This window comes from Pithys albifrons, chromosome 2 (genome assembly GCF_047495875.1).
Source record: "Pithys albifrons albifrons isolate INPA30051 chromosome 2, PitAlb_v1, whole genome shotgun sequence".
NCBI lineage: Eukaryota > Metazoa > Chordata > Aves > Passeriformes > Thamnophilidae > Pithys > Pithys albifrons.
Window position 1 is genome coordinate 44,687,621 of NC_092459.1, and position 12,792 is coordinate 44,700,412.

At 45.4% G+C, this 12,792-nt stretch overlaps 1 protein-coding gene across 1 annotated transcript; it reads right to left on the minus strand.

Moving 5' to 3' along the window:
• Nucleotides 1–943: 943 nt before the first annotated feature.
• Nucleotides 944–11,243, minus strand: OSTM1 (osteoclastogenesis associated transmembrane protein 1). Its single transcript, XM_071548857.1, has 6 exons — nt 10,893–11,243; nt 7,604–7,718; nt 6,051–6,148; nt 4,896–5,060; nt 3,948–4,113; nt 944–3,640 (listed from the first exon to the last, which is right to left on the minus strand). The coding sequence occupies exons 1-6, from the start codon at nt 11,217–11,219 to the stop codon at nt 3,585–3,587; spliced, it is 927 nt and encodes a 308-aa protein (XP_071404958.1). The 5' UTR covers nt 11,220–11,243; the 3' UTR covers nt 944–3,584.
• Between the last annotated feature and the right edge of the window lie 1,549 nt (nt 11,244–12,792).

Sequence of the window (12,792 nt, forward strand, 5' to 3'; positions counted from 1 at the left end):
ACTTGCTCTCGTTCCTGACCTGTGCAGGAAGCCCACCTGCATGTCCCATCACAGACCAGTGGGGGAACTCGGGCTCAGCCGCACTTTCCCTTCCTCCAGTCCCCAGGCTCACCTCCACCAAGCCAGAGCATCTCCCTTCCAGCTCAGCTTCAATCAAGGTCCTTTTCTCAGGCTCTTTCAACCACCTGAGCGCTTGAGCAGCCTCTCCCTCCAAAGCACTTTGTTCCAAGTGTGCTTACAGATCTCCATTTCCACCCTCAGTTCTCTCTGAGCCTCTGCTCCACTCATCTTGGCAAATCCTCTGCTCTTCCCACTTGCCTTTCTCCTGTGCTGACTCCCTTTTTTCAAGCTTGTCTCCCAAGCATACAGGCAACCAGAACCATTCCTAGTTTTGCAGCTGAAGGCACATTGCAGGCACTGGCATTACAATTCCCCCAGTGTTCTTGGAGTCCATTGCAAGGGATACACTGACATTTAAGAAATCCGCACCCCACCACTAGTGCACAAGGCTCCTGCCGTCAGGCGAGACAGCCGGCTCTCTCCATGGTGAGGCACTGCACTGCTGTTTTTAAAAGCAATCTTGCATCCCAACAGCAGTCCAGCACCAGCAGCATGCCTGCTGAAGCTGCAAGTGGCCACTACAGACAACCAAAAGCCTCCCCACAAAGACAGTAAGTCACCCCCACCAGCCTCACTCATGCACGCCCATCTGTTGCAACTAACAGGAGCCTTTCCATAAACTTCAGGAGGCTCTGACCAAGCTGAAACTCCACCCTTTCCCAGAAGTTGCCATTCATTTGTTCTGTAATTCAGCACAGCACTGCTTTGAAAACATCTTTCTGATGCTGTTTTTTCATGCAAACAGCATAATGGGGAGTAATAAGCAGGTGCTTCCGAACACAAACCCATAACAGCAGGAAGAAGCAATTAAACAACCACACTGTTCACTGTTTATTGACAATCTTTATTAGAGCTGACTTTCCACGTTTAGAAGTTTCCCAGTAAGTATAAATACGAATCAAAGTGCTACCCCACAGTAAGAAATCTTTATTTGCACAAAAAAAGATACAAACAACCAGTATTTCAAAGTTTATGCTACTTAACACATATAATACCAAAAAGGCAAAAAATAAACCAAGATGAAAGACTAGCAGCAAAAAGAATTCTATTTCTCTTTCAACAGTCTGTGTGCTTCCACATTTCTCTAGCAAATAGAGTATAAAGAGAAGTCAATCAATTTATATATGAAATATCCTACCAAAAATATAACACTGTGTAAAGAAAGTTAGTAGTACAAAGTTTGGGGTGGGGCAGGGGGGAAAGAAAAAAAGGAGAAAGTAGTAGATGTATTATTAAAAATCTCAAGTGTAAACTTTGCTGCTGCTTTAAAATCAAAACCAACAAAAGTCACATGAGTATTTCCGTTTGGCTTAGGAGTGAGGAAAATAAGAAAAGCTGATTTTTTTTAAAGTGCTTAACCACCATATCCAAAAGTAATGACTTTCAGACCTATTTAACATGAATGTGCTCAAAAAGCCACTGCTTACAGTATAAAAGCTGTCATTCTGAAATGCTGCACATACAAGCTGGCTTTATCTGCACGAATGAAAGATTCCTTTGAACAGCTCTCAATCATATGATGTCCCAAATCAATGTAATGCTATTAGAGCAGGCAGCTGAATAAGTCCCAGAAAGTTGAAGTTTAAGAATAATAGATATAAAAAATAATCTTTTTTTAATTTAAAGGCAGCACGCCTCTCCCAGCCGCAGGAAGGTACTTTATGTAATAAGCAAGAGAAACACAGTTTTATATTATTTTTGGTAAACTACCTAAAACAAAGTGACTGCTCATCATTCACATGTTAAACAGAGAGAGATAGATACTGCTTACTGATAAAACACAAAAAGGCAAACAAGTGGGTGGGACCAATTGCTAACGCAGTATTTTACTGATTATTAAACATACTGTCAACTTGACTTCAAAATCAACAGTACGGCCTAACAGAAAAAAAAACAAAACCAAGAAAACCAATGATCTGAAGAGCTCTAGGAATGTGTTTTTACACTGTTATACACTTATTTGAGCCTTAGTGCAAAGGAAAAATTTAACATTATAGGCTCCAAAGCAAACTAAATATATAAGACAACTTCATGGGGGGTTTTGACAGACATCAGACACAGATTGCAAGAGAAATTTAATTTTTTTTAGCTGTAATGGCCATTTTTTTTATCTCAAGATTAGGAAACACATTTAAAAATTGGAGTAAAGACTCTGGCATTCATTAACCTCAGATACAGCTGTAAATTACTTCAAACCCACCACTCTCCCAAATCAGAAATAAACGAACCGAACTGCCAGTATTGCTGCAGCCATTGAATTGTGCCTGCAGACTGACAGCAGCACTACCCGTCCCCGCAGTTATTGCACAGATTTTCTCCATCAGCTTTGGAATTCTACAAGCTTGAATGTGTTTACATCCATCTATTTCACAGGAATAATATTTTTAAACTATTCCTTGAAAGTCACCAATTCCCAACACAGTATATTCAGTGTCCTTCAGAACAGTTTTTAAGTTAGAGAATCCTCTGATTCACTTACTGGTGAAACATTATCTAGAAAAGGCAACTTTTCCCCTACAAAGTTCCTGTAAACACCTCTGTATTAAACCACTGCAAATTCTAGATCAGGAAATTCAGCTTCTCCAGTGACTTGACTTTACCTCACTACTCTACAAAAACATAAAAAAACCCAAACCACTTTATAATTAACAAGAAAAGGAAATGGCACAATAAACAGACAGTGAAACATTGTTACCCAAGCAGATATGTAAAATAAGCCTCTGAAAATACATTTGAAAAGTAATGATTTTAGTGGTGAAAGTGTGCAAAAGACTAAATATGCCACCTGTTTCAGAGACAACTGAATACTGTAGCCATCAATGATTACTATTCAAGTCTAGCACTGGCAGTTGTGCTGCTTTTGTTGCTGTTTTGGACACTATATATGACCACTTTTGCCACATACTTTATACCTTTTTTTTTTTAACAGATCCTAGCAGTGTGACTTTACAGTGGTATAGAAAAGACAGGAAGTTTTCTTTTTTAGAGGTTTCCTGTCCATCCAAAGTCTGAATATCATGTGAAATTAAAAATAATGTTTTAAGCAGGAACATCAAACATTATTTCAAGTTTTATCTGCCTATCAAAATCACCTTAAAAAGATTCAAAATCTCAGGTCTTTGTGAAACAAATATGATGAATACAGGAAAATACCATGCAAGGAAAGTGTACCTATTCTATTGATGTGAAGTACAAAAGCTTAGAAACAGAAAAACACCAGCTTCAGCCTGAGACTGAAAAAAACCACAGATTTTTCAAAACCAGAGTCCATACAGTGTCACACAGCCCTGCCTTGTCATGTTTGTTAATATCCTCGCTTAGAAGTCAGACAGCATTTTGTTTAACTTGTGTTGCTCTGTATCATTACACTAAACCATAATTAACTCCTCTTTTGTGCCGGCTTCATTCCAACACAATTGTACCCACTGTATACCAGCAGCAGTTCTCAGGTTTTGTTTTGCAGCTCAGCTGTATTTTTCTTGGATGTTCACAAGACTGGCATTTGACTGGATGCGTTTGGCTAGAAAGGGAAAAATTATATGAAAATTAAACACAAAGAATTCCACAAAACTAGTCTCTCCACTCCCTCTATTTATCCGACACAGACTTGCAAACAGCTTTCTGTTCACGTCCAGGAGCTTTAATGAAAAGATATGGCTGAAGCTCTTCACTCCCCTTCTTCAGGGGACAGCAGCAGACTAATAGTTGCTATTAGTGCCGTCAGCACAGCTGCAGGCAGAGCTGGCTGGGCCCCTCTCCCACAGGAGCCAAGTGAATCCCTGGCACCACCCAACTCCTACAATGAAATGCCAACACCACCAACTTACGCAAAATGAGTATCCGTTTCTTCTGCTTTGAGTGAAGGAAGCTACTAAGATAAAAAACAACAGGTAGGAAGAGAATAAAGGATGAAACTGCAATCACTGGGACTGTATCACTGCAGGGAACTGAACAGTTGAAAGTCCTGCTCCAAAGCTTCCGAGTGATGTTCATCTAAAAGAAAATCATAAGCAAACCATGAAAGCGAGCACATACATTTTTTCCTGTGCAGCATGGCTAACACTCAGGCCTCAAGACATCCAAGTGTTCAAATATCACCTCAGAAAACCACACTTTGACAGAACTCTGCCCAAACACACGCAAATCCCTGGAAATGTAGAAACACACAATTTAAACAAAGCCAAGATTTCACATCAAAACTTTTACAAGCTTCCAAAACACGATACTCAGATACATGCAGACATTGCCACATGCCTGTTTCCCAGAGAGAGCCTGTGGGGACAGGACTAATCCCACACTTTTGACAAGCACTCCTTTAACCCAGCCACTTAAAACCCCACAATAAACCAAAGCTTTTTCCAAACATATGTCATCAGTGCTGAGGACCCCTAGGAAACAGCTGCTGCAATAAGGAATCAATTAATACGCCAGCTAGGACAATAGCACTAAAGCTTCATATTAAAAGCCAGAAGAGAATTTTTTTTAAATCCATCTCTTTCACAGTAACATGAAATGAACGTTCAAACTGGAACGTGCTCAGGAGATCAGAAGCTTCAGTGACACTCCTGCAGCACTGACTGAGGACAGGACCTGGCAAGATGGCCTCACCAACCTAAATTCCCACCACAGGACAAGAGCCTGCCAGAGGCACTGCTGCCCATACTGCCCCACACCCAAAGAGAAAAGACAACCCCTAGCAAAACAAGCACGAATGGCTCAGATTAATCAAGACTCCCATGACAAGGCCTCCCTGCTGAGTATAAATAAACACTTACTGCATCTTCCACATCGATACACAAGTGTGCGGAGTGCCCAGACTCGCCACCTTGCCTGTTCATCCTTTGCAAGTTGTTATACAGGTCATTCAACCTTGTGTAGGTTTCGTTGCAGTTTTTACACACTTCTGTGTAGTTATTTGGTGACAGATAAACAGTTTGCCCCTAGAATGATAAAACTGTATGAATGTTGGTTTGAGGCATTACAAAAAATAAAATTGTTTGATTTGTTAGGTTGCTACTGCTGAACTATACTGATAGGTACAGACTGTGCCATACTAATCAATCCTTTTCATTTGTGGTCTTGAGCTCCCCCTGACCGCAACACAACATGCTTGAAAACAAAACTACAACCTCTGAGGAAATTTCAGCCCAGGAATAGCTGTCCCTGCCACCCACTGACCACAGGGTTAAGTTCTAGTTTAGACACTTGAAGTGAACAACAGGCTGGACAAGGCCCCTAAAGTGAACAAAGCCTAAAAAGGCATATTTCCTAGAAAGTATTAAAAAATACAAAACACAGTTTCCTCAGAGATTGTCCCACGCTCATCATTTCACATTTTTACCACTGATTGATCCCAGAACCTGTCCAGTTTCTGACCAAAATTGAGTATGTACAGATTCTTAGCCTATAGAGGGCATTTTCTCTTAGGATAATCACCACAGTTATTTCACTAAGGAATATGGCCAAACTTCAACTACTCCTAATTTTAACAGTCAAAAGAAATGTCACAACAATTTAAGGTAGCAGATCTTTCTGAACTAGTTCATACTCTCAAAAGGATTTTTAAAGACTGAATTTCTATGTTAAAAGACAACAACTCTACAATCAGAAAGAAAAAGAGACTTACAGCATGCAGACATGCCATTTCTTACTATATAATTATCAACTACTGTGAATTCAGAAATTCTGATGTGAAGTAGCATTGCAATTACATACAAAATGAAGTCAAGGTGAGTATCAATTAGAACTAATTTTAGGCTCTCAATCTGTAAACAACTGCATCTTACAGATCACTGTTTCATCTGCCTACAATTCACAAACTCAGCAGCAGTTTATTTGCCTAGTCTGTATCTGCAGTTAATTCGACATAAATAAGATTTTGGTAGCAATTAGAGGATTTAGAGCTCCTCTTAAATACACAGCATAAATACCTGAAGGTTATGTTCAAAACATGTCAGAGATTTATTGAATAAATCCAGGAATTCTTCAGTAGAATTTGATAATCCCTCACTGTTATTCTTTAAACAGTCTGTCAAAGAGAAAGAAAAACATCAGGATATTCTAATTTCTAACACTTCCACAGCTGGCAAGCCCCAGACACTCCACTCCTGCAAAAAGAGCTCTCGACTACAAGGGACAGGTCTAGTCAACACTGTGGTCTCCTTATCTGCCTGCCATTGATGTCTCAAGACCTGCTGACCTAACTCTTCATCGAGAACACATTTCAGAATTAATTGGCCTTGATTAAGTGAAAGATGAAGACTATCATCAAGAGCTTTCTGAAGAGGGGGACTGAATTATCTGTGGACTTTGAGATAAAACAAGACATTACTCTTATTTTCCAGGCCGCAAAACCAGCTTTGCCCAGCAACAGTAACAGCCATTTTGTGGAAGCAGAAGCACCAGGAGTGGAGATGAAACAGAGAGCACACACGAAACAGCCAGACCACATGCACAATAGCAAAAATCAGTGTAGGTTATTATTCTTTCTTTAAGAAAAGAGACAAGCTTTTCACCAGCTTTGAGGGGAGCTCTGAGGCTTTCCTCCCAGTCATAGGCTCAACCCTACCCTGTTACTGCTTCCTTCCATCCATCCTAACCTGTTTCAGATGCTCTAACCAGCTCTAAAAAACAAGAGTATTTTGGGAATTTAGGTGTTCAGAAACAGTACCATGAGAGCAAACCAATATCGTAGAAAATTCTCCTGAAAGAAGCAAGTGCCATCAGCAGTGAGGGCAAACATTCAGCTGGGCACTGGGCAGGCAGCACAAGGTCACAGGCTAAGCATGGTAGGACAGCACGGTCCACACAGCGGCTCCTGTTCTGCCTCTCCAGTCCTCACACAGCCCAGACTCACAAATGAAAACAAACTCTTCTGGGCTCTCCAAGCATTCTGCAGCAAACCCAGCACCTTTAACATTCAACTCCACAGTGCTATTCCCACTCTTTCCTAGTGCACCTGTTAGTGCAGGGTCCCACTGACCCCACATGGGAATGGCAAACAGCCAGAGTTCAGCTGTGACCACGACACAGCACCATCAGCACGGGGGCTGTGAGGTGCAGGGACAGACACAGACACCCTCCACACATAAAATGGAATCAAAAGCATGGCTAGGGAGGAGATACTGCTCAACATTTACAAGGAAAAGCTTCTTATGCAAGTTTTCTAAAAAATGGCAAGACAGAAAAAGAGGAGAAATTGCACTGAAGTACTCCAGCAAAGTAAATCACAAGGAAAACTAGCAACTGTACTTTTTGAAAGATTAGTTCAAAAGAAATATTTATATAACAACCAAGTTTTCCAACAGATTACTGCCCTCAGAATTTGGCCCTTTCAGAAGAAAACACTCTTGGAGTGGCCATAGTTTAGGATTTGTGTGTTATCTACTGACTGTATTCAAACAAATAAGTACAATTCTGACCTGTGCAAATTCTGGGGCTAAGTCATAACAGCAGCATGAAAGCTACAGAGTGAGTCACGTACTTGCACAGTTGGCTGCCTCCCAGGTTTCGTTAAAGAACTCTGAAAGAGTCACAACTATCTGCAGTCTGTCTGAGGTCAAGATGCTTTTGGCACAATTGTGGCTCTCAGAAGAATTCTAGAAACAAAAGGAAACAACAAAAGAAGCAAACGTGTTAAAAATACAAAGGGAAAATTTTGAACCATCAAAACACAGCGGAACAATCACACAACACATCACATCAATATTTCCAGAAAAGGCAGAGCAGAACTGATGGAACTAAAATCTTTTCATAGAATCATAGAATCGATTGGGTTGGAAAAGACCTCTGAGATCATCAGGTCCAACCCTTGGTCCAACTCCAGTCCATTTACCAGACCATGGCACTCAGTGCCACGTCCAATCTCAGTTTAAAAACCTCCAGGGATGGTGAATCCACCACCTCTCTGGGCAGCCCATTCCAATGCCTGACTACTCTCTGCAAAGAATTTTTTTCTGATCTCCAACTTCAATTTCCCCTGGCAGAGCTTGAGCCCGTGCCCCCTTGTCCTGTTGCTGAGTGCCTGGGAGAAGAGACCAACCCCCACCTGGCTAGAACTTCCCTTCAGGTAGTTTTGATCCTCCCATTCATGCTGTGAGTGTCACAGCTTACTGCATGTGGCCTCTGAAGACCTACTGGGACAGGATGCAAGTCAGTCAAAAATACACAACAAAAAAAAAATAAAAAACAAGCACAGAGACAAGGCCTTCTCTGCCAGGTGACTCACATTCACCCACTCCTGGGCCACTGCTCCAGGAGCCAGCTCAAGGCATGTGCACTCAGAGAAAAGGACAGGGTTGCTCCCATCAGACAGAAAGAGCAGTTGAAGGAGCTGAACCAACGGACAAGCCTCAAATGAAACCAAACCAAAACAACAGAAACAGCCTCCAAAACAACTGTACCAACATAGTGTATCAACAGCAAACTACCCCCCAGTGCAGCAATACCAGAAACAGAGTCCTGTGTGAAGCAGCACCCACACCCACTCCCCCAAGCCTATGGCCGAGACAGGCCCTCATCCTCCCAACACAGGCACCAGGCTCTCCTCTCTTAGCAAGCCACCCAAGGCACCCCACTCTCACACCAGGCTCTGGCACAACTCTGACAGCAACTCATTATCTGCACCAAGGTTGTAAAACATGCCAAGCAACTATAAAAGCAGTTACAGAATAAACAGGAAGTCTCCTGACCAGAATTCAGATAGGGAACCATGACCTGCAGTCAGCTGACTGCTGCACTCTGGCTCCTGGTTTCTGGTTGCTAAATTGACTGAAGCACTTCTCAAAATTACCAAACCTGCCAAAAGCCTCTTTGATAAAGTGACATGGGACATAGAAAAAAAAATAATCTCTTTAATGAGAAACTTGTTCCTTACAGAGCTTTACAAGAGGTCCAGTTTCTGCCTCTCTTTGTTAAAATGGGGAGGAGAGGGGCATTAAATAAGAACTTTCCCTTGGAGGCTCAACTGCAGAAGTCAAATATTGCCACATCTGGTAACTCCTACATTAACTGACTTTCATTTCTACCAAGTTACAGATATGCAAGAATGTTGTTTAGGCAGGAAACTCTGGTTGCTTCACAAAGGCCTCTAACTGAAATCTCACCACCTGGGCTCATGAGCAGGAAAAAACAATTTACCAAACTGAATCAAGTAGACTTAAATAATTCCTTAAATATGTTTGACTAATTGATTTTTTAATTAGCTCAGTGAGGAGGACTGCACATTTCAGAGATGTCTAAAATTTAAGTTGGCTGCCCTTGTCACGTTACACTCTAACTATTTGTTAAGATAAAAATGACATACCTGACTACTCATAACCGTGGACTGAGGCTGAAAGAGGCCCCCTCCTTTATTCATTTGATCAGTTAATCCACACACAGATGGAAAGCCAAATACAGATGGTTTTCCAGACCACACTGTGGACCAGTCCTTCCAGGCTGCCAATACTCAAGTACAGCAGCTGCAATGCATTCATGCATATTGCAAGTACTGGAATACATAGAGCAACCTATTCCTAGCCAAAATATGATACTAAAAGTACCAAAGAGAATTACATATTAAATTTTTCATTTTCATACTACCTTGTCACTGGTAGGAAACAGCTTCCATAAGAGAAACAAATAAAACACTACAAGTTTGCAAACTAAAGGAGATCAGTGGCTACATATTTGCCCTGGAGAGGATAATTACCAAGTGGATATCCGGGCATTTTTCTAATACAAGCACTGGGGTGGTGAGGGAAAATGGGCAAACCACCCAACACCCCCCAAAAGCAATGCTTCTCCAACAACAGGTAACTACACTGTGAAAAGGTTTGCAACAGGACACTGCAGCACCTTCAGTTTCCCTGGGTTTAAAAAGCAACAAAATTTACTTATCAGTGGCAACTCTAAACCTTGGGACTCAGAAATCCCAAGACTGGAAGCACAATACAGGGTACACACTGCTATGAAAGTGCTCTCATACCAGGGCCCCCACTTCTAGCCATCATCATAGAACAAAGTTCCTTTGATCTGATCCACTAATGTCATCCTCGCACTGTCCCAGGAACTAACTTTTACAAAACAGATAAACTGGATGAGAACACACAAAACAAGCCATGAACCATATCCAACACTAAGAAATGGGTGAAAAAATCCAAAGAAACGCTAACCAAAACCAAACCAAAGTATGACCAAAGTCCAAAGGAGGTAAACAACTTCAGTCAAGGTTCTCCATCCAGGAGGGTGCACTGAGTCCAGCCAGTGCTCAGGACTTCTGGGTTGCTGCCACACACTCCCATCACTTTTGGAGCCAACACCACCATGACATGGCTCCTCACAGATGGGCATCACTTGCCACAGCTTCACAGACCACCAATTCTCCAAGAACTGCCAGGCAACTGAGGTCTGGCAGTGATCCCCACTAGTGCTACACAACAGGTGAGCTATGGCACTGCTTTAGCCATTGCTACATCAGCAAGAACAACTCAGGTTTTCCCACTTGCACAGCCTTTTTCTGCGGGTGGAGCTCCTTGCCCCCAGCCATGCCAGGGGCAGCCTACACGAACCACAACACACCACGGAGCAGGAAGCGGCGGCCGTCACTGGCAGCAGCGATTCCCTAATACTACCAGCCTCCGCCAAACTGTCCTGCGCACGGGGGTGAGGCTTCCAGCCCGCCTTCCCGGGGATCCCACCCGGCACCGAACCCCCACGACTGGGAGCTCACGGGCAGGGCCCAGGCGCCCAGCCCGCCCCGGTAGCCCCGCACCCCTGGCCCCGGCACGCACCCCAAGGGCGCCGGCGATGCTGCCGTACTGTGCGAGCAGGCGGCGGTAGTGCCCGTGGCAGCCCTGGCACAGCCGCACCGGGCGGGCGCGCCGGCCCAGGCAGCCCGTCAGCGCCGCGCTGCCCTCCGCGAAGGCGGCCAGCAAGCTGCGGCACTCGGGCTCCAGCTCGGGCAGGTCGCCGGGCAGCCCCGCGCCCCACAGCTCCTCCGCCAGCCCCTCGGCCGCCTCCAGCGCCGGGACCCAGCGCGGCTCGGCGGCGGCGACAGGACCGAGCAGGGCGAGCGCCAGCACCGGCAGCAGCACCCGCCGTACGCACCGCGGCGCCATGGCGGCCGCGCCAAGGAACCGGAAGCGCCGCGCCGGCAAACAGCTCGCCCCCGCCGCGGGGCGCCGCCGCTCATTGGCCGCGACGGGAAAGGGGCGGGGAAAGGAGCGGGGCCACGGCGGGGGCGGGTCCCTGGATCGGCAGGGCGGGGGCACGGGGGAGCGTCCCGGAGGATCGGCCCGAGGGATCGGCCCGAGGGATCGGCCCGGGACAGGGCGGGGAGCGCCGGGGGAGCGTCCCACGGGATCCCCCCAGGGGATCGGCTCAGGGGATCAGCCCGGGACAGGGCGGGGAGTGCCGGGGGATCGGCCAGCGAAATCGTCCCAGGGGATCGACCCGAGGGATCGGCCAGGGACAGGGCGGAGAGCGCCGAGGCAGCGTCCTAGGGGATCGACCCCGAGGAATCGGCCCGGGGCATCGGCCCAGGGGATCGGCCCAGGACAGGGCGCTGGGGCGTCCCCAGGTCCGGCAGTGTGTTCGCCTGTCCCTGTGCCCGCGGTGCGCATCCTGCTCCGCGGGGAGCGCCGTCTGTGTGCCCTGCGTTTCATCCTCTCTTCAACCGAAAAGGGGGTTGAAGAGTATCGGTCGTATGGGAATTGACTTTAAAATATGGTGAAATACAGCAGTAATTTTTTTTAAAATCCCCCAAAGAAAGAAAGAATTTATGATGGAGAAATAAACTGCAACTCTCTGGAGGAAACATATTTCCCGCGTTTTGTCTGAAGCTGGACACCTTTGTTGGTACCTGGCTCCAAACTTCACCGTGGCTGATCCTGAATAAAACCGCAGCCACCAAAGGAAAACTCTTCTCAGGCAGGAGAAGTGAGTAGAACAGTAGGTTACCCCTTGCCGGGGGCGGAAGTGCCAGCATGTCTGATAACACCTCTGTCTGGCAGGACCTTGACCCTGTGCGTGTCCCGTCTGAACAAACCTCTTTTCATCCATTCCCATGGGCTTCTGACTGAGTCTGGGTTTTGTAGTGCTCTAGTCAGACACCCATCAGAGACAAAGCAGAGCCCTGCCATTCCATAGCATGGTGCCTTCACGACTAACAGATCCAAGCAGGAATGGCCCCATCCTTTTTTTGCGGCTGATTCAGTCCCACACACATGACACCAGTGACAGAACACAGTGCTGGCTGACGGTGCCATAGGAGTTGTGGCAGCTGCACGGAGTTCAGGACTGTTTGAAGCATCTTCCCATGCACCCAGTCGTACCCAGCTCAGCCAGCTCCATGACAGCCAGCCGGTGCTGTCTTGTCCCAGTCAGGCAGTAAATTTTTTTGCGGTTGTTTAGCCTGAAGAAGAGGAGGCTCAGGAGTGACTTCATCACTCTGTACAACTACCTGAAAGGAGGTTGTAGCTGGATGGGGATTGGTCTCTTCTCTCAGGTAACCAGTGGTAGAACAAGAGGGTATGGGCTTAAGCTCTGCCAGGGTAGGTTTATGTTGGATATCAGAAAGAAATTCTTTACAGAGAGACTAATCAGGCATTGGAATGGCTGGCCCAGAGAGGTGGTGGATTCCCCATCCCTGGAGGTTTTTAAACTGAGATTGGACGTGGCACTGAGTGCCAT